The sequence below is a fragment of the Monodelphis domestica genome, chromosome 8, assembly GCF_027887165.1.
Source record: "Monodelphis domestica isolate mMonDom1 chromosome 8, mMonDom1.pri, whole genome shotgun sequence".
Lineage (NCBI taxonomy): Eukaryota > Metazoa > Chordata > Mammalia > Didelphimorphia > Didelphidae > Monodelphis > Monodelphis domestica.
The window spans coordinates 204,583,182-204,605,973 of NC_077234.1; the positions used below are offsets into that span (position 1 = coordinate 204,583,182).

Genomic DNA, 22,792 nt, shown 5'->3' on the forward strand with positions numbered 1-22,792 from the left:
TCAGGATGTAATTACCTTCCCTATCTCTTTTAACTAGATTTATTTTTACTTTGGCTTTGTCGGATATCATAATTGCAACTCCTGCCTTCTTTTTATCAGTTGATGCCCAATAGATTTGGCTCCATCCTCTTACTTTCACCCTATGCATATCTACCTTCCTCATATGTGTTTCTTGCAGACAGCATATGGTAGGGTTTTGGATTCTAATCCACTCTGCTATTCGCTTGTATTTTATGAGTGAATTCATTCCATTCACATTCAGAGTTATGATTACTAGCTGTGTATTACCCAGCATTTTGATTTCTACTCCTGTTCCTGCCTTTTACTTCTTTCACTATTTCCTTCTACACAAATGTTTGTTTTTAATCAGTCCCCCTAGTTCCCACCCTTATTTTACTTCCCTTTATACCCCCCACCCTTCTTATCCCCCCCCTTATTTTCCCTGTAGTCTTTCTAAAATTAACCCCCCCTTGTACTGCTTTCCTACCCACCAGTTCTTTTGTTACCCTTTTACTCTCCTATAGGGCGCAAATCTATTCTCTGCCCCCAATGGATTGGATTGTTCTTCCTTCTTTGGGTCAATTTCAAAGCACGTAAGAGTTTAGTATTTCCTATCTCCGACCTCTTTACCCTTCTAGTGTATTGATGTTCTCCCCCCTCCCACCATGAGCTTCTTTGTGACATATAAATTTATCCCCATTTGTTTCTTTTCCCATTTCTTTAATAATAACCTATTTTTAAGCTCTAGTTATATATATATGTGCATATATATATATATGCATACACATGTATATGTATTTATGCATGCATATATCTATATACCTAGTTATGTCTTGTCCTTTCATCCTATACAGTTTGTCACTGTTCCCTCTTAAGTGTACTTCTTTTTGCTGCCCAGATAATAACAACAGTTTTTAAGAGTTACCAATTACCTCTTTTCTTATAGGGATACATATCATTTTAACTTGAGTCTCTTAATTTTTTTTGTTTTGTTTTTCTTTTTTCCCTCTTTTTTAATTACCTTTTGATGATTCTCTTGAGTTTTGTGCTTGGACATCAAATTTTCTGTTCAGGTCTGTACTTTTCTTTACAAATTATTGGAATTCTTCTATTCTGTTGAATGACCATACTTTCCCCTGTAAGAATATAGTCAGTTTTGCTGGGTAGTTGATTCTTGGTTGTAGAACTAGTTCCCTTGTTTTCCGGAATATCATACTCCATGCCTTTCAATTTTTCAGTGTGGATGCCACCAGATCCTGTGTTATCCTCACTGTGGTTCCATGGTATCTGAATGACTTCTTCTTGGCTGCTTGTAATATCTTTTCTTCGGTCTGATAGTTTTTTAATTTGGCTATAACATTCCTGGGTGTTGTCAGTTGGGGATTAAGTACAGGACGTGATCTGTGGATTCTTTCAATCTCCACTTTTCCCTCTTGTTCTAGGATATCAGGACAGTTTTCTTTAATAATTTCCTGTAGTATAATGTCCAGGCTTTTTCTTTTGTCATGGTCTTCTGGTAGACCAATGATTCTTAAATTGTCTCTCCTTGAACGATTTTCTAAATCCTGTTTTGTGAATGAGATCCTTCATATTTTCCTCAATTTTTTTCATTCTTTTGGTTTTGTTTTATAGTGTCCTGATGCCTTGTGAGGTCACTTAATTCTAGTTGCTGTATTCTGGTTCTTAAAGAATGGATTTTCGGTCATCCTCCTTCTGGTCTGATTTTCTTTGGAGGTCATCTTTCATCCCCTTTGCCTCATCTCTCATCTCCTTTTGCCTCATCTTTAATCTTCTTCACCTCATCTTTCATCTCCTTTGCCTCATTTTACCGCTGGTTGATTTTGGCTTTTAAGACACTATTTTCTGTTTCCAGATGATTTATCTTAGTTTTTAAGTTCTTTTCCCAATTGTCTTCAGCCTCTCTTACTTGTGTTTTGAATTGCATTTTGAGTTCTTCCAAAGCCTGTATCCAATTTGCTGGGATTTCTGATTTTTCCTTTGCTGATCCCTCCCCCTCTGTTTCGTACACTCTTTGCTTGTTACCTGTACAGAAGCTGTCTATTGTAATTTCTTTCTTCTTTTTCTGTTGTTTGCTTGTGTTAACCCCTTCTTTGCTCCCCATATTTGTCTGTGCTCTTACTCCTCTCATTGTTTTTTGTTTTGGGGCTGTCAGTCTCCCCTCTTGGAGCTTTGTCAGATCTCTTAGTACAGTCTCTGGGGGAGGAATGTTGGCTTCCCTGTCCTCTGGAGGCTTTTAATCCGATTAAGTTCAAGTGGTTTGACCTGATTGTACTCTGAGGCTGAAGACTCCTAGAAGGTAGGTGCCATCCAGGCTCTCTCCAGTTCTCTCTAGCTGCTTCTCCACTGCCTCTGTTCTACGATCTGAGCCTGGCACAGCACTGTCCGCAAGGTATGCCAGTGCCTTTGCAAGCCCAGAGTTTCCTGTCCTTGTGGAGGCCCTGCACTATGGGGGGTAGGGGGGTGTTCCCTGGCCTCCCTGAGCTCTGAGGACCCCTAATGGGATTAGGTTCAACTGGGTTGGTCTGGATATGCAAAACCTCCAGTGAGACTGAAGCCAGATGGAAGGACCCAGCCATGGGGCTGCAGGCTCTTCGGTCTCTCTCTGGCTGCTTCCCTGCCGCCTGTGTTGGAAGCTCTGAGCCTGGCCCAGGTTACTCTCAAGGTACACCCTCCAGACCAGCACCATTGCCTGCCCAGAGGTTCCTGCTGCCGCTGGGGGTGCAGTGCTCTGGGTTGGGGGGGGGGGGTCCTGGGACCTTCCTTCTGCCTTCCCCTTAGACCCTAGTATTCTCGGATTCCAGATTTTGGGGGACGTACCTTTTGATCTGAGTCCAGAAGGAGGGTTCCCCGCTTCTGTCCTATTGTTAATTTTAAATTTCAGTCCCCTAGGAGCATTCAGTTTGTGATCAGTAAGGAAGGGTTTTCAGAGATCTGAACTTTTGCTGCTTCTAAGCCGCCATCTTGACTCCACCCCCCCAATTTTCCCCTTTCTTGCTTGCTTGCTTTTTTGGGTTTTTTTTTGCAATAAGGCTAAAAAGGAATGTTTTGTACAACTGCATTTGTGTAATTGATAACATACTGCTTGCCTTCTCAGTGGGTTAGGAAGGAGCAGGAATGAAGGAGTGAATTTGGAACTCAGAATTTTAAGTAAACAAATATAAATGAACAAAAATGGGGAAAAAGTGAATTGGAGGCCAAGTGGATTCATTAAGAAGCAATTATAATAATCCAGGAAAATGAGGTCATAATGAAAGCCTCTACTATGGTGAGGGGAAGACTGGATATAAAAAGCAGAGAAGTGAAAGGTGGGATATTGTAGAAGTGGAAAGGACTTCAGAACTGACTGAATATGAAAATCAGTTAAAAGGCAAAGATTAAACCATTGTAATTATGGGATATGGGAGACAAAATAATGACAGAAACAGTAAAGGACAAAGCAGGAGATCTGGGAAGAAAATAAGCTCAATTTTAGACATTCTGAGTTGACAGAATAATGGGACATCCAAGTGGAGATGTCCTTTATGCACCTGAGAAGGTCCCGCTCTCAAGGAGCTTACATTTTATTAACTGTATCTTATCCTTATCAAAGCTAAAGATGTGGAAGTAAACGAGAGGGAGGTAATAGTTTCAATGTATGCTATCCTATTCAGAACGCACCTAGAATGTTGTGTTCAATTCTAAGCATCATATTTTAGGGAGGGCACTAAGAAGCCAGAGCCCATCCAAATGAGAGTAACTAATCTTCAACTTGTTTCTACAATCATTAAATACTTTCTATACGACAAGAGGGAAGGATACAGAAACAAACAAAAAATAAAAATCCCCACACTACGCAATCCGTAGCTGCAAGGAATTTACGTCCCTGTGATGATGAACAAACCTCAGATTAGCCTAAGTATCAAATGAAAGAAATAGAGGTATTTATGGAAAAAAAGGGAAGGCTGAGGTGAGAAAGAAGGAAATATGATCACTGCTTTCAAATATGTGAGGATATAGAGGTCTCTTGTTCTGTTGCCTCAGGGGCAAAAGTTGAAGGGAGGCAAAATTAGGGACAAAGTAGAGAAAAACTCTAAGACTGAAAGCTTTTTAAAAGTGGAATGGGGGGAGGGGGGAGCAGCTGAATAGCTCAGTGGATTGAGAACCAGGCCTAGAAACGGGAGGTTCTAGGTTCAAATCTGACCTCAGACACTTCCTAGCTGTGTGACCCTGGACAAGTCACTAATAACCCAATAATGGGTTATTAGGGATATTAAGTGTGTTCTCTCTCAATAGAGGCTTTCAAGCAGAGGAGAGAATATTCTTGTTTGGGTAAAGGTCACTTAGACAAGATTGGCCAGTAGAATCCTGAGATTATTTTGGGGGGAAGAGAATGTTCAAAAATATAACAGTCAAGGATAAACTCTAGAGAACATCAGGAAACAAAAGAGTCAGTGAAAGAAAGAGAAAGAGAAGAATCAAGAAAGTAAGGTATCTGAGGCTAAGACAGGCTTAGATCATCCAGAAGGAAGGCATGATTAGTAATGTCAAAAGCTCTTTAAAAAAGTCATGAAAATATAAACTGAGGCAAAAGCCATTGTTAATCTTTAAAATTATTTCTCAAAAGAAAATTTACTTCTCTCTTTAGAATGTAAACTCAAGGTGAGGGATAGTTTCTTTTCTTTATGCACACTTAAAAAGTGTGCTAAGCAAAGTCAGTGCTTAAGAGTGAAGAAAGACTATGTTATGAAAAAGTGGTAACTCTGTAGGGTCTGGTAAAGCAGGCCACACAGGGCATCCTCCCTCATTCCCTCTCCATTAGCTTAATCCTTGCCCAGATCCCACTGAGCCTCAAATGGCTAAGTAGAATGTACTGGGGGAGCCCATACTCTTTGCCCTACTCTTGCCTTCTGCTCAGATCCCACTGGATTTCCTCTTCCCCAAAACCTTCCTGTCAATTTCTCCTTTCCTGCTTCAGGATGAACACCAAGTCCAGGATTTATTCCCCTTTATCACTGTTTGTGAGCTGGGCTCCAGCTTCCCAAACCAGATGAAGGACGGACATGGCTACTCACACTGATTCTATGAGCAGGGAGTTAACAGATATAATCTTTCCAGTCAAACTGTGAACCACTAGGCCTTACCACCTTCCCTGTTGCTGCATACTCTAGAATCTCATGCATTAATATCTGTTATTGTTGCTACATCCCAAGGACACAGGACTTTTCCATTTATCCTGAAGTGCACCCTCCTATGTGTTGTCTCCCTTAATTAAAATTTGAGCTCTTGGAAAAAGACTTTCTGATTTTCTATTTGTATCCTTAGCAGGCAACACTATTTTTAGCATATAGTAAGAACTTAAAAATGCAGGTATACACAAACATTTCAAGAATTTTTGTCTTGAACCAAAAAGGAATGACATATAGTTGGATGAGAGAAAGGTTAAGGGATGGCAATAGGTTGATGGGAAGGAGCTGGTGAGAAAGAATATTTAAAGATACATGAAAGAGAAAGGATGACAAGATGAAGTAAGATTCTGGAGGGTATGAGCTCAAGAACACAGGATTAACTTTTTTTTAAGCCCTTACCTTCTATCTTAGAATCAATTTTAAGTATTGGTTCCAAGGCAGAAGAGTGGTAGTTAGGAAGTATCTGAGGACAGATTTGAACCCAGGATCTCCCATCTCTAGGCCTGGCTCTCTATCCACTGAACCACCTAGCTGTCTCTAGAAGGATTGATTTTAACAAGGAATAAGGATATAATTTGTCTAAGGTGAAAGCAAAAAGAAAAAAGAATGTGTGATAATTCTCAAAAGTTTTGAACAGTGAAAGATGATAATTGAGGGAAATATCTTCTGAAGACAATGTGCTCAGTGAAATAGAAGGCTAAATTGTTTACTACAAAATACTGGTGGGGTCAGAGGTAGTCAAATTAGCAGTGAGTTTGGAATTTTTATATTGAATGACTTTGCTCAAAAAATAGAAGTGGAAGAAGTGGTGAAAAGATGAGGCAAAAAAAGCTGTTTCATATCTTTCACTTGTGGATAGAACAGTACTATTAAGGATGAACAGTACTAGTGGAGTTGTTTGGGATAAGGAGTGTTTAGATTTGCCCAGAGTCACAGAGGGGTATCTGAGGAAGTATTTGATCCACACACTTCACTGCCTCTCTTCTTCTCTACATGATTATTAATGACATTTTCTATTTTCTAAGAGTTTAACTGAAAGGTGGGGAAGGGGAGGAAAACATGTGCACACACACACAAAATTGATGATGTGACTACTATTAATAAGATTAAGCAGAGGGAAAGCTAGGTGGTACAGTGACTAGAGCACCAGTCATGGAGTTGGGAAGATATGAGTTCAAAATGGCCTCAGATAATTCCTAGATGTGTGACTCTAGGCAAGTCACTTAACCCTAATCGCCTAGTCTTTACCACTCTTCTGCCTTGGCAATATTTGGCAAGGGTTAAAAAAAAAAAGACAGAAACCAGTATCACAAATTCTCACATCTCCAGTAGCACTTCTAAAGAACTTGTTAAATGTAATTGGTATTCATAATTCTTTAAATATATTTCCTTTGGGGTAGCTGGGTAGCTCAGTGGATTGAGAACCAGGCCTAGATATGAGAAGTCCTAGGTTCAAACTTAGCATCAGACACTTCCCAGCTGTGTGACCCTGGGCAAGTCACTTAATCCCCATCGCCTAGACCATACCATTTTTCTGCCTTGGAACCAATACACAGCATTGATTCCAAGAAGGAAGGTAAGGGCTTTAAATAAATAAATTAGTAAAATTCAATCAAAGTACATATATATGTACATATATGTACACACACACACACATATATACAGAGAGAGTGAGAGCGAGAGAGAGAGAGAAAGAGAGAAAGAGAGAGATTTTTTTTAATAAGGCAGCTGGAGGGAGGCCACATATATGTTTCATTATATCCTTCCTTATATTAATTATGCCATTCACTTTCTTAATAAAACATTTTTTCCTACTGCTACACAAAGTTCTACTCTAATGCTTCCTGTAATCGAGTAAAGATAATCTGGGGTTACTGAAGGCTATGCCAGTGGAACAAAAGTTCTGGCAGGTTTTGTTAAATTGGAAGACTGAGTATGGTCCCAGCAACAGAATGCTTTGCAGGATGGTCACTTGGTACTATTTTGATGACAGCAACCCATAAAATAAAAACAAATACAAAATTCTATTTCTGTAGTGATAGTGGCAGAATGGCTGAAAAGAGGTTAGAGGGTTAAGAATCACAATCTCTTTGACCATCTGGAAATATTAACTTAGCTGTTAGAACTTTATATATGAACTCCTTATCCAATGTTCAGAGAAAGGATATACCCCAAGAAGAACCAAATAGAAGCAAGCATGACATTCTTGCTACCAACTAAACCAGACAACAAAAGGAAGTTGAAACTAATTGGAATGCTCACAGATTCTCTTTAGAGGAGCACATAATGAAGTTTTAGCAGAGCTGATTCTATCATATATCTAGAAGCAACTAGAAATATCATCTCTTATTATAGGTTTCATATATTTGCAAAAACCACCAACTACAGCTTATATTTAACATCTGCTGCCAAGGAGGAAGAGAGAAAGAAATTCTATGATGTGTTTGATAAGATGCTCTAACGTCAATCAACACATACATCTGGTATTCAATAATTTCAATGAAGTATGACACAGAAATTAGGATAGTGAGTATGGAAAATATAGTTCAACACTAAGGAATGAGACAAGAGGGCGAAAGACTGCCTGAAATCCTCACAACTCTATACCATACATACCTGAGGAAGGCACTGGACATTATATGTAATTTTTTAAAAATTAAATTGATTTGAACAGGTGCTGAATATCTCAAAAATGACATGACTCATTCCTGAGTCAAAAGATCTGTGCAATCAGATTACTGACATATATATAAAAAAATCAAGAAGAGCTGGGTGGCCTGACCATGGCGCTCAACAGGAACCACTCGGAGAGCGGAGTGATTGTCAACAATACAGAGAACATAAAGTGAGGAAAAAAGAATGAAACTGGGTAAAAGGTACACACCAAATTAACAGGTTTACAGTACATTTTCTAGGGCAGCATTAGTGAAGATGTGACACCTGTGCAGAGCTGGCACTTGGGGAGCTGCTGTGTTCCCTCTCTTCCCAATACCCAGGAAAATTTATTGCATGCCCCACCCCTCTGTCCAGCCACCCAAAACAAGCACTTTCTCCCACAATTCCCTCTGGTAATCTGGGGGCTCACAGAAAGCTTGAATTTGCCCTCTGGGCACTCTAACTCAGAAAAGGTTTGCGTCAACAATACAGAGAACATTCTAATGACCGATGATCCTGTGGAGCTCTCCTTCAGTGACATGGATCATATGACAGATCCCTTCAAAGGAACCAAGAAAGACAGCCTCTATTTAACTCCTTACAGAGTCATTTTTCTGTCCAAGGGGAGAGATTCCATGCAGTCATTCATGATTCCATTTTACCTAATGAAGGACTATGAGATCAAGCAGCCTGTGTTTGGTGCAAATTACATCAGGGGAACAGTGAAGGCAGAAGCAGGAGGTGGCTGGGAAGGATCAGCTGTTTACAAATTGACCTTTGCAGCAGGAGGTGCCATTGAGTTTAGACAGCGAATGCTACAGGTCACCTCCCAAGCTTCCAGAGGCAAAGTCCCTAATGGAGCTTACGGATACTCTTACATGCCCAATGGAGCCTATGCTTTTCCCATGCCAGCTGCCAATGGAATGTACCCAAACCCTCCAAGCTATCCCTATGCTTCACCTCCACCTGAGTTTTATCCAGGACCTCCTATGATGGATGGAGCTATAGGGTACATACAGCCCCCACCACCTCCATATCCTGGGCCCATGGAGTCACCTGTTGCAGGTGGCCCTGATGTACCATCTACTCCTGCAGCTGAAGCAAAAGCTGCTGAAGCTGCTGCCAGCGCCTACTATAATCCTGTCAATCCCCATAATGTCTACATGCCCACGAACCAGCACCCACCACCTCCATACTACCCCCCAGAGGACAAGAAGACCCAGGAGATGCAGCTACAGTCTCCTCATCACTCACCTGGTCCCTTATTCCCCCAGAGCTGAGTTTGGATTTGGTGGGGAGGCTTTTGTCAGAGCTGGCCTTTCCCTCTAGGTCTGTGTGTAGTTAGCAGTAACAAACATGGAGAGAAAGGGAGTAGCCTGTGAGAGTTCCAGCTGGCCTAGAGACACTGATACCTCTCCTCCACCTTCGTCAATGGAACTTTCCACTGGAGTGGCCATTTCCAATTTACTCCTATTGCATTAACACAGCATCCCATAAAGGAGGGATGGTTCCTGTCCAGCTTCTCATCTTCTCCCCAGAACTCTTATTTTTTCATTCATTTTGGACTATACTTGTGGCTCCTCCCAGCTCAGATCAGCAGAATTATCTTTCTCCTAGCCCTGGGAAGTTGGTTTGAACTCATGGCCTAAAGGTCCCCTTCCAGTTCCTATCCACATTCCATCACCACTCTCCAGCTACGAAGCCTAGTCCAAGTTTCCAGTGTGATATAAGATTGGACAGTGGCTTGCCCTCAAGAGCCCCATCTTTTCTATTCCTCTCCCTTTGGGGTGTCACACCTGTTCAGATTTCCCTGTTTGTTTTTTTTTTTATAGCCCCACCACTTGTTGTGGGTTTTGATTGTGAGCCTGGGATACCCAGGGTGGATATCCAGGGGGAGAGGGGGAGGGAAGGGAGGAGAATAAAGGGAAGACTGCTCAGCTGGGGAGAAAACATATAAATGATTGCTTGGCTTTGCTCCCTTGTATTCCTAACTCATGCTTTTAGAGGGTCTTGAGGATCCCTCCTGTGCTCTGTGGGCTGCCTAGGCTCAGAGCTAAAGATTGCACAACCTTTCCCACCCTCCTTAGGGCTCCTCGCTAGGTGGAAATCAGGTGTATTTGGGGCCTGGTTTAGTCCTGAGTAAAAAGAATCTGTTGTCAGTCCCAATTCAGTTCTCATCTCTTTAAGCTTCATGCACCTGATTGGTGACTCTCCCCTGGATGCACTAAACTTCCTTTGATTTCCTCTTACTGGCCAAAGTGTGAGAAGATCTTTATTTAAAGAGAACTCCCTATTTATATGAACAAAAATCCAGTTAATATATTAATGTGAAATAAACCCTCTTCCACCTTGATTTGTTTGCCAAAACTATGATGTAGTAAAGATGAAGTAGTTTGAAAAAAAAATCAAAACTGAATACAAAACTAGAACAATAAAATTGAAAAAATATATGGTATGAAAATAGAACTCTAACGTGATCAATTTAAAAGTGCTAAAAGAGGTTGGAAAATAATGGCTAGAGAAAATGACACTGACACCAATTATTAACAATAGCATATGAAAGTTTAGCTGATATAAATCATTTTTATAATGAGTAAATCAAAAGAGGTCCTAGGTTCAAATGTGACCTCAGATACTTCATAGTTATGTGACTGCAAGCAAGTCAACTGCCTCATTTTTTACTGCTCTTCTGATGTGGAACAAATACTTACTGTGTATTCTAAGATAGGAAGGGCTTAGAAAACACACACACATGTTATCTTCCATGAATCTATTAAATTTATACAAGATTTCCAGAAAAACTTTATCTTGTTGAAAGCCCTTGTGATTATTAATATCAAGAAAGACAAAAAAAGGGAAACATATTTGATACTTATATTTGTTTGCTACTCTCAGAAAGGAGACCCAGTCTAGCACTTAAGTTGAAGAGGTATTATTCTCTTTAGATGGTGAGGTCCTACAATTTTAGAATGATATTGTGCTCTAGAACAGAAGTGTCAAACTCTTGGGGTGGAATACTCCCTAGACCAGATTAAAATGTCACTGAGAAATGTTAAACAAAATAAATAATACCACACAGATAATGTTAATTTGTGATTTTCTAAGTCAATATGGGGTTCCAGTTCCACTTGAGTTTAACATTACTGTCTTTGAACATTGCACAGCCCACTAAATTATATTCAGAATCTATTCAAAAGGTTAGTTTAACTATTCACACAGGCAAAACTATATGGATGATGAATATTCATTGTTTAGACTGTAATATTTAATTGGAGGGAGAACCTAATGAACTGTTCATTAAAATCTATTCTATTCATTAGAACACATGTCTTGGAGAGTCACTGAAAAGAGACAAAGAGTTTGGCTCAGAAGAGAACAAAGAGAGGGAAAATGGGGGAGCCTTTGGGGGTTACAAAGTACTTTTTTTTTTTAAACCCTTACCTTCTGTCTTGGAGTCAATACTGTGTATTAAACAGGATTAAACAGGATGGGCAAAAAATGGAAAGATTGCTAGAGGAATCTGCCAATTTGATAAAATCAGAGATTTACTGACATATTGGAACAGAAGAGAGAGGAGGAGACAGAGAAGGAGGGAAAGAAGAAATGGAGGGTGGGAAGGAGAAACCAAAAGTGGAGGGGAGCACACAAAAATAACTTCAACTTGGGACTACCTGAATTACAAGACTAAATTATGAATACAAAACCAGTATTAAGAAGGAACCAAAATTAAGAAGATTTTGCTATACATAAGTGACTCGAGTGCTCTTGTTGACATGACATCATAATAAAAGCTTTAGGAAGACCTCTTCCTATCCATCAAAAAAAGTGAAAATGAAAAAAATTTTTGAAGAGGTACTCAATTTCTTCAGCTAAGACAGCTAACATTTCAAAGCAAGCATATCATTTTACAATCTTTAAACAGCAAATAAAGATGTTAGGAAACATCACTGTTGATTGAAGCAGAATACATTTTGCCTTTAAGTATATCACTTCTACTTTCCAGTATATTACTTTTCAAAACTGGCAAGATAAATGTTTTAAGATGTTTATTAATATTACAAATTTACAATGTCATTTCCTAAAAGAAAAAAAATTCTTTAAAAAATTCCTTCTTTTTAAACTTTATTATTTATTCTGATGCTACCTTGTGACGTTGTGGATATAGGCTTATTTCTCCCTAATAAAACACAATGTGCTGTATGATCTTATATATTCAGTAATTTGTTTTGTCTGCATCTTATATAATTTTATATTCATATCATGTTTAGATGATTTTGCATATGCTTCTTTCACATACCTTTTACTGTTCTATTTTCACACTATTGTAGACAACTTCATTATTGTCACTATTCTCTTTCCCTACTTTGATGAAAACAAGTGACAGCAGAAAAATACTTTGAAGAACAAGGGGTTAATGGTCCTACTGGACCATACTTAATTTTGCATTATTACTAGATAATAAAGAGGCCTTTCTAGGGGCAGCTGGGTAGCTCAGTGTATTGAGAGCCAGGACTAGAGATGGGAGGTCCTGGGTTCAAATCTGACCTCAGACACTTCCCAGCTGTGTGACCCTGGGCAAGTCACTTGATCCCCATTGCCTAGCCCTTACCACTCTTCTGCCTTGTATTGGTTCCAAGACAAAAGGCAAGGGTTTTAAAAAAACAATAGAGGCCTTTCTGTTAAATATGGAAGAAAAAAGGGCAGTTTTAACTTTAGTTGTTGTATAGAGCTGTTGTTATATATAGTTATGTTATATAGAGATCTTGTGTTTAACTAAATTCCTGGAAATGATTTTGCAACTTGACATATAATAAATTGTTTTTTCATATTCTTCATTAACTGGAACTTGGAAATTTAATCCCACAAACTATGATTTTTTTTTTTAGTAACTGTGGGAAAATGAGATTTGGATTAAAAGTTTATCTCTGTTAGGACTGCTCAAAGTATGGTTGTTGCTTGGAACATGCTCAAATATAGTTGTTGAATGAAAATGAGTTTCTATTCCAGTTTAGCAAAATTGATATGGGTAACCTATGCAATTGAAATTTCTTCAAAATTACTGCAACTTGTTATGGGGAACTGAACCCAAAGGAAAGGCTATTGAATTTTGTGTATACTAAGCACACATATTTTTCTAAGAAGCAAGGATTAAAATTTAACTTAAGATCAAATTAAAAACCATTTCTCACACTTTCAAAAAATCTGAATAGAACATGTCATTGGGTGAGAATACAGAAACCTGATTTAAAGTGAGGTTCTGTTACTAAATTAATGAGCTATATGATCTTGGGCAAATAATCTAACTTTTGTGGGTCACAGTTTCCCCACCTATAAGATGTGAAGTCTTTTGGACAAGACATTCCATGATTCTCACTTTCAGGACTTTTCAAGCTTTTGCCAAGCCCGGAAACATTAGGTACAAATAAAGTAACAATAATCCTTTTGAATAATTGGGGGAAGGGAGGACAAGGAGAAAAGGAAAGAAGATACAAAATATTTTAATTTCTGACAGATGTTATATAAAATTTTATTTTTGCTTTAATCATGGGAAATATTGTGTTTCACTTATTAAAGAGATTTGGATACATGAGGATTTAAATATGAATGTAGAAATATATGTGGCCTTTAGTTAATTAGTTAATACTATACTTATAAATAACCTCTGTATACAACTGGTTCTGGCCATCCTGAGAATCATTAAGGAAAACAAATTGGAGGTAAAATAATAATCTAGGTAATTTATAGGTACAGAAGTAGAAGGGAAAAGAAAAGCAGGGACAGGCAAACTCAATGATGTGTTTATAGGAAAGACTACTAGTTTTTTTTTTTAAATCTCCATATGAAGCCCAAAATTTTTCATTTTATTGTTTTATCCCACCAACTTAGGATTCATTTGGATTACTAAGCATTTTAAAAATTAAATTCATATATTTCTATCTCTACAAGATTAGCAGAGACTATTTATTATAAAGCTTGGGAGTTTGGGAACAAAGTGTATCATTCTGAAGAAGAGAACATGTATGTGAGAAAGGGTAGATGGGTCTGAACTCCCAAGGTAAAGAACATAAAGATATAAGAAGATATAAGAAGACAAAGGGGATATTTCTAACCTTCGCTTCTTCAAAATTTTGCTTAGAGTAAACCCAAGAAAGAAAAAAGAATAATTTGGCCATCTATTCATAGAATTATTACTAAAGGTACAGTTTAAGAATTATAATTTAGGTACAATAAGATTTCAATAAATTCTTGCAGACCTATCTAAGTAATCTAACTACTATTTATAATATTGGTTCTATAGGAATGTATTATGCATTGTTGGATCTGGGGAATAATAATAAATGCTTGAAAAAAATAAAGTTAGCTTGTAACAGGGACATTTGTGTTATCCTTCAAAAAGAGTAAGATTTATGTTATACTATCATTTCTTAATAATGTGACATTTCTAGTATCAGGTTCAAAAAACAAATTTGTATTAAAAAAAAATTCTGGAACATCTTACCTTTAAAGTCATCTCTAGGGCCTTGAACTTCCTTCTTGTTCATTTTCCTATCAGTGCAGGAGTTGTTATGGGCACCTTTAGAGTTGTTTTCAAGGTAAGCTGAGCTGGTTCCTTTCTTGGAGGGATGAGGATCACAGAGTTTTGCATTAATCTTATAAAGCTCGAGGGCCTTAATAGCTGCTGCATTGTTATCCATACGAAGAAAAGTTGGACAGGAAGCACAAAACTCATTCGTGCAGACCTCATTTCCACAGCCCTCAGTTAACTGGTGGTAGTAGCGTTCTATTAGATGCTTTGCAGCTGCTCGCTTCCTGTACCAAACATTCAAACAGTAAGCATAAAGATTAGTATGGCGTTCATATACAAAGCTCATTCAGATCTTCAGCAAAGCAAAAATTAGTCAAGCACTGTATGTATAATATCAAAAATAAATAAAAAATAATGTAAGATTCCAGTTTTTACCAAAAACTAGGTTGCCATTGACAAAACATGTTTGTTTTATCATCAGTAGGGTTAAATGAAAACATTCATTATTAAGATATTCCATGTAAGTAAAACGTTTTGTGCATTATTTAATTCTTGTGTAAAAAAGTTTTGGGGAATATAAATTATTAAGCATATTTAATGAAAACTACATGGATTCTACATAAGACTATTTTCATACTTTAAAAAATGATATTTTTTAAAAATGTTTTTATAATTAAAATTATTTAGACTTCATAATAAGCCACTTTCCAAAATTTAAAAATAACACCTCTTATTTCCCTATACCTGGAGATCATATTTAGACTTGTAGAAGTTTGTAAATACCACATTTCTAATTGGTTAAAATCTTATAAACATTTAAACTTAATTTTTTTCATTATATTTATTTACCACCTTATATACATGAAAATATTTTGATAGGCAATTGTTTATGTTACTCTTATTCTGAAAGGAACTCTGATCACAAAGTCTGTTACTACTATTTTTATAAGTTCATCTTGTATTGTCTTCTAAGTTTATTCATGTATATTATGACCTCAAAAAGAATAAGGAGTCAATATATTTGTAAACTTCAAGTGCTTAAAGTGTTTTGCTTATAGTGGTTAGTGTTAGTTAGCTAGTGTTAAAAAAAAAAGTTGGAAGATCATCTCACCCACTGAATTATATAGTGAATTTCTGAATGGGAAAATTATTTGGAATATATAAAATCAGTCCTAATTCTAAAATTCTATGATCCGATAATTCTGACAAAATAAAGCTAGTATAAGAGGACAATGAATACAGAGTCATTTTATTATAGCCCAAGGGCTCTCCACATTTTAGTGGAAAAGAGTGGGATACAATATCCTAGGAGATACAGAGAACCAAAACAAAATATAAAACATATATAGTGAAGTTCTGGCCCTCTAAGTTTTTTATTTTGCCTTGGTTTCTTTCTGAGAAGGAATGGGGATATAAATGGGAAGAAGGTGAGATGCAGTGGAGATTGAATATCTTTGTAATCAGAGAAAACCACAGAGTGGGTCCAAGAACAGTGAATAAATGAATAACATATTGAATAAAAGGCATATGAAGAAAACCATGCACTTCAAAGCAGAATTTTATTATAAAGCTACCAAAGACATTCTATCTCACAGGCAGGTAACAAAACATCCAGAAACTAATACAATTTATTCTTCTGGATCTATATTGAAAGGTACATGCAGATTTGAAACTTATGACTCATGCAAAAATAGTACCAAAAAGCAAGGGCAATATGCTATAAAATGGGATAAACAGATACTTTTACTCTCTGCAGATAAAAAGACCGAGATATGTAGTAGTCATACACATTTTACCAATTATATTTTTAATCAAGAGTAAAATAATAAAATAAATCCCATTTATGTACATCTCCATTAAAATTCATTATAAATGTTGGAGAAGAAACAAGCTAAATAACGTTTTTCCTACTAAGTAATGTGTTTTGTCTTATGTTCACCAAAAAATTACATAACTTGCTTAAAGTAGAATTCATTCTTTTTTTTTTTGATGTTGTAATCTTTACCTTCTATCTTAGTATCAATTCTAAGAAGAGTGACAAGGACTAGGCAATAGGAATTAAGTGACTTGCCCAGGGTCACACAGGTAGGAAGTGTCTCAGGCCACATTTGAACCTAGGACCTCCCAGCTCCAAGCATAATGCTCTAACCACTGCACCACCTAGCTGCCTCAGCATAACTCATCCTTAACTTAGTTGTGCCAAGGAAGACTTACAGAAACTCTCAAGAGTTGTTACTTTCTAGAAATAATGGGTCCTCCAAAGACTTTTCAGTTTTATACTTGTATATGTACAAAAATTTAATCAGAAATCATAATGATCATTTTGAAAATCTGCTTTAGAGCAGCGTAAGACAAAATATCTAGTAGGCAAAATATAACTCCCTGAAAGGCAAAGCTTCAGCATACCTAGAGAGATGTGTTATGTACAAATAATCTTTCAATAGAATTATTACCATGTTCTAGAAACAGCAATTCCCTAAACCATGAACCAATATGAACTATTTAATACCCAAAGTCTTCTTTTTCCTTTCTAATAATGTTCCTGATTTTGACATCAATGCAACATAGTAGCAAGAAAACTTAAATCAGTAGAAATCTGGGTTCAAATTCTGTATCTCTTATTGTGTTGGCCATAGGTCATTCACCAAATCTCTCTGAGCCTCAGTTTCTTCAGATGTAAAAAGGACAATAACTGCCATGTTGACCTCATTTGATCCTTACAATAATCCTGTGAGGTAAATGCTATTATTATCCTCGTTTTACAGCTGAGGGTTAGGCAGTCTGAGGGTAAATCTGAATTCATAGCTTACTGATTTCAGGTCTACTGCTCTATCATCCAGTATGCCACCTAAATGGCCACTTGCAAAATCCAGCCTCTTTCTTTCGGTATAATTTATATCCTTGTTACATAAAGATAATTCTCATAAACATAAAATAATAGCTAACATTTCTAAAATGCTTACTTTGTGCCAGACATTGTGTTTAGTGCTATATTATTATGATCTCATTTGAGTTAGTATTTGTTGATATCTTTAGGTTCATACAATCTTAATAATGAAGCTCTATTCATCTTTTCCCTTCTTTTGGAATCTATTCCTTCCCAAGATAGTTTTGAAAGTGATTTCTGAATATCTTGAAAATTATGTTGCCTCCAGCACAATTTCTTTTTTTTAATTTTTGGTTAGGTCCAAGCACTCGTCCTGGTTATTGGTATTGGAACACTGAAACCAAAAGTAGTGGTTCCATTATCATCAAGGAAAAGAACAAGTCTTAGAACTACTAGCCAATCTGTTCAATTTTGATCTCTGTTGTTTTCTTTACAGTTTTATCTCTTAGCAGGATATGATTTAGTTGAGTTCCACTTTTTTCTTTCTGTTTTATGAAAAGACTGTTTCTAGTCTTCCACCATTCTCTATAATACTTTAAAATAAGCCTGTACATTTATTGTTACCATAAATTGACACATCTCTCCACTGAGCAAGGACATCAAGTGGTTAGTCATTTAACAAGTAAATGTATTAAGTGCCTATCATCTGCCAAACATTGTGCCAAGTGCTGGGGATAAAAAGAAAAGTAAAAGTACTGTTCTTTGCCCTAAAGGTCCTTAAATCTTATTGGTTTTTATTGGTTGAACCTACTTCTGAACTCCTGACTTCATTCTAAAGGTGACTTTTTGCATGGGTTAAGCTCCCCTAAGAAATGGAGATAATTATAGTCAATATCTTACATGCAGCTAAACACCACTAGAGAAAGTTACACAACCATACTACCATACTGTCTGGGTCCATTACAAAGTTTATGTTAACTAACCCTCATTGAGTCCTCACTGCTAGACAGCAATCTTTTTACTCTTCCCTGATTGATCTTCTTTGCACAAGCAAACCTGCTTTTTTCTCCTCATAGTAATGGCCCTAACCCACCAATCCTTCCACCTGCCTAAGTAGGTCTTGCTTGAATAATTCCCTGAAAAAGTTGAAGTAATCCACCAGCTCCTTCTTCTTCCTAATTCTACCCTTAAAGCTACCTCCTCAACACCACCTTCCTACTCTTGCTCCATGAACAGAGGAAAATGCAATTATTATTTTTTTTGCAAATATCAACTTTTACTCATGCCTATCAACCAATTTCCTGTTTCTCTAGAAACCTGCCCCTTTGATCATCATCCTTCTTCATTTTCAATTTCATCTTTTTTTAGTGGCTCCTTCCATTCTACTTACAAAGATGCCTTAAAATTCTTTACTTGATCGTGTTATATCCTAAAATTACTTTTCTATATCTCTCCATTCTTTATCAAACTCCTAGAATAAAGTCTGTCTTATCTCCACCATCACCTCCCCATAAACTTCTCAACTCCTTGCAATCTGGACTCCACGAATACCACTTAACAGAAATAGATTTCTCCATGGTTTCCCATGATTTCTTAATTGCCTAACACCAACTGTCTTTTCTCAATTTTCATTATTCTTGAATACTATTGCATCTGACACTGTTCACTCTTCTAGACACTAGCTCCCTCTCTCAGTTTTAGTTATACTTCTGTCCCCCGATTTTCTCTCAGGCTTGGTAGTTATTCTTATTCATCCCATTTGCTGGATCATTATCACACCCCATCCTTTTTGTGTGGGTATATCCCTGAGGCTCTATCCAGAGTTCACTCCTCTATTCCTTGTGAATTCTCTCAATGATTTCATCACCTTTCTTGGATTTAGCTATGAACACTATGCAGACTACTCCCTGATTTATATATCCAGCCCTAGTCTCCTATATTTTAGTTCCATATCATCAGCTTCTTGCTGGTTATCTCCACCTGGGTGGTCCATATACATTTCATGCTCAACATGTGCAAAACAGAATTCATCACCTCCACCTACTCCCAGCTTCCACCAACTCTCCCCCTCTTTTCCATCCATCCTTTTTCTACTGAGGGCAATACCAGTCAGTTCCAGGCATGAAGGCTCATATTCTAAGTTGTTCTCAACCTGTCACTGTCACTCACTCATAACCTAAACCCCCCCCATCAGCTAAAAAGGATTGTCAATGCCACCTCCACAAGCCTTCTCTTGTATTTGTCTAACCTTCTTTTCTTGATCTTCCTAAAATTTAAGTGCCATACCTCCAAAATTATTTCTAATTTAGTGTGTGTACATATGTATAGCTTGTTTGTACACAAGTTGTCTTTCCCAATAGACTGTGAGCTTCTTAAGAGCAGGGACTGTCTTTTGCCTTCTTTTTTTTGGCATAGTGTCTGGCACATATTGGGCATTTAATAAATGCCTGTTGATTTATAAGGCCCATAGTTTAAGCCATTGTCACATCTCACCTAAATTACTGCAATAGTATCCTAATTTATCTCCCAGTCTCATCTTTTCTTTCCTAGTAATTCTACACATAGTTGCTAAGTTGCTATTTCCTAAAACAAAAGTTAATCCATTATTACTTCCCTGATCAAGAAATTTTCATAACTGTCCCCTTGACCTTCTAGGATAAGACATTTCCCTTTTGGGGGCTTTTAAAGCTCTTTGCAATCTGGCTCCTGCCTATCTTTCCAGCCTTATTACACATCACTTTCAACAAAACTGGCCTGCATGACATTTCATCTCCCATCTCTGTATCTTTGCACTGGCTAATATCTTCATGCCTAAAACATACTTCCTCATCTCTACCTTACAGAATCTCTAGGCTTACCACAAAATTCAACTTGAAGTGCTGCTTGATAGAGAAATGCTATACTGATTTTCAGTTGTACACTCTATGCAGATATTACTCTCTATACAGTTTATACTTAATTTTCTCTGTACATGTTGTTGTCCTCCCTCTTCTCCCAACATAAACAAAATATAAACTCCATGAGGACAGGGGCTGTTTATTTTTTTCCTTTGACTCCCACCCTCTGGCTGCGAACTTAATAAACGCTTATTGAACAAATGAATTTATTTCCACATGTTTTCAGTATCAAAAGCTGCCGATTTAAACAGACTTTTGATGAGTTGAAATGGTTCCTATATTCATATCTTCTTTCTTTATAATTCTTTTCAATTTAGTATTGACTCTGATTTTGTTCTATAATCTAGCTGCACATAACTGCTTATGAAGTGATACTCATATCATAAAGCATTAATCTTCTAACTGGTCTCTCTCCATCAAGCCTGTCTCCATTTCAGTTCTCCAAATTTTTGCCCAAGTGATTTTCATTAAGTACAGTTCTAACAATGTCACTCTCTTATTAAACTCCTATTGCTTCTGGAATCAAATAAAAACTCATCTGATTAGCTCATCATATCTGGTCCTAATGTATCTTTCCAGGCTCACTTTATGTTATTCCCTTTCCTGTACTCTACTCCTTCCAAATTGTTTTTTTTTTAATTGTTCCTCAAACACAACACTCCCATTTCCAACTCCAAATGTTTTTACTGTTTGTCAAACATGCCTAAAACGCACTCCCCTCCTTATATATACCTCACAGAATCCCTCTCTTTCTTTATGCTATAGTTTAAACACTACCCTCTATATGAGTCTTTCCTGATTCTTTCAACTGCTAAAGCTTGATGGGTAGTCATGTTGGTAATTATGCTAATGAAGACCAATATTGATGTTTATCTGATGTGCAGAACCTCACATAAATTCTACTTTGTGTGAAAATGTGTTTTTGTAGTGGCATTAAACAAATCTATAAGCATTTTCTATGTCTACTATGGGCCAGGCACTATGCAAGGTGCTGGAAACCCAAAGACAAAAATGGAATGGTCCCTGACCTCAAGGCATTTTTCAACTATGTATAAGCTCTTAGAAATGTTAAATACTTCAAACAAATCAATGAAGCCATATTATTTATATGGATCACAAAAGGTTAAAAAAATGGGGCTAATTTTCTTCCAATTTCACTTCCTCTTTGCTTTGTATACTCAATCCTGGAAATGGTAATGAGAACAGCTATTGTCCTTGCCTGTCTCAGAAGGCTAACTCACTCCTTTTACTGCTGCAGAAATAGCAAAATGAAAATTATATCAAAAAAGAATTTATGCAAAATGAATAAGTTAGAGCCTATATTAAGTTACCTGCTTGTCCATTTCCCCCTAGATTAATTCCTTTTATGACTAAAAATAAGCTATTTCTTTTTTTACTGAAATGTAGATATTCACAAGTATGAATCTTAAGCCAAGTTACTCTGTATTAGCAACTCTAAAACCTAAGTTCAAAATAAGTTTCAGAAATGATGCCAGAAGTACAAGAATAGTTTTAATTAATGTGTTAATAGACAGCTGGGTGGTACAGTAGACAAAATTGCCAGGTCTAAACTCAGAAGACTCATTTCCCTGAGTTCAGACACTTATTAGCCATGGAACTCTGGACAAATCACTTAACCCTATTGGTGTCAAGTTTCCTCATCTGTAAGGAAATGGCAAACTGCTCCAGTATCTTTGCCAAGAAAATCCTTAAAAAAAAAAAAGCCCTAAACAAGATTCCAAAGAGGTAGGTCCGACTAAAACAAATGAATAACAAAAAAATGCATTAATAATTCCTTCTGGGTCTAAAACATGATATGTATAATGAAATCTCCTTTTTTAACTCTGATAAATCAGATTGAATTTTTTCCTGTCATTGCCTTTCTTTTAATTTGAAGTTTTCTTCTTTTTAAAACCCTCACTTTCTGCCCTGGAATCAAAGACAGAATAGCTGTAAGGAGAAGGCAAATAGGCTTAAGTGACTTGCCCAGATTTACACAACTTGAAACTGAGGCCAGATTTGAACCCAAGATCTCCATCTCCAGGCATGGCTCTGTATCCACTGAGTCACTAACTGCCTTTTATTACCTTTCTATCTCACCCCTCCCTAAATCATTGTCTCCATGTTTGGAATGCACTCCTTTATAATTTATCATCCTTAGCTTCCTCCAAAGTTAATATCTCTGAAGCCTTTCCAGATCTTAGATATCCATTTCCATTCATTCTCTCTTCGAATAACCTTATATTTATTTTTTGGTCTATATGTTATGTTCTCCAGTGGCAGGTAAGTGGAGTAATGAATAGCATGCTGGTCCCAGAGAGAAGAAGACCTGAGTTCAGATACAGCTTCAAATTTTACTAGATAAGTGACCCAGAACAAGTCATTAAATTTCTTTCAACCTTAGTTTCCTCATCTGTAAAAATCAAGATAATATTAGCACCTATCTCCAAGGAGATTGTGAGATAATATTTGTAAAGCATTTTGCAAACCTTAAAGCTACATGTAAATTCTAATTACGATGACAACAATGACAATGATCTCTTTGAGAACTAAGTCAGTCTTTTTTCTTTGAGAGCTAAGATAACCTTTATGTCCATCATATAGTACAGGGTTTTTGCAATGGTTAAGTTCTTAATAAATTTTTGCGGTTGAAATGAACTACTAGGCATGGGATACTTTTTCCACTTTTCACAAAACAGAA

The 22,792-nt window shown here is 37.0% G+C and overlaps 2 protein-coding genes across 9 annotated transcripts in view; one reads left to right on the top strand and one right to left on the bottom strand.

The window, feature by feature from the left end:
* The window catches only part of UBE3A (ubiquitin protein ligase E3A), a 109,377-nt gene that overhangs the window by 53,116 nt on the left and 33,469 nt on the right, over positions 1-22,792 (bottom strand). For 5 of the 8 annotated variants that reach the window (XM_056807198.1, XM_016424834.2, XM_016424833.2 and 2 more), the window contains one exon: positions 14,341-14,651. In XM_056807198.1, coding sequence (XP_056663176.1) covers positions 14,341-14,651 — 311 coding nt within the window. The remainder of the gene's footprint in view (positions 1-14,340; positions 14,652-22,792) is intronic. The other 3 variants (XM_056807202.1, XM_056807201.1, XM_056807200.1) reach the window with 1 other exon arrangement.
* Positions 1,608-11,272, top strand: LOC130455806 (WW domain-binding protein 2-like). Its single transcript, XM_056807203.1, has one exon. It carries the CDS (start codon positions 8,345-8,347, stop codon positions 9,119-9,121), a length of 777 nt encoding a protein of 258 aa, XP_056663181.1. The 5' UTR covers positions 1,608-8,344; the 3' UTR covers positions 9,122-11,272.

What these genes read in the sequence shown, in the direction of transcription:
- LOC130455806 (XM_056807203.1), top strand. Translation starts at nt 8,345, where the DNA reads ATGACCGATGATCCTGTGGAGCTCTCCTTCAGTGACATGGATCATATG.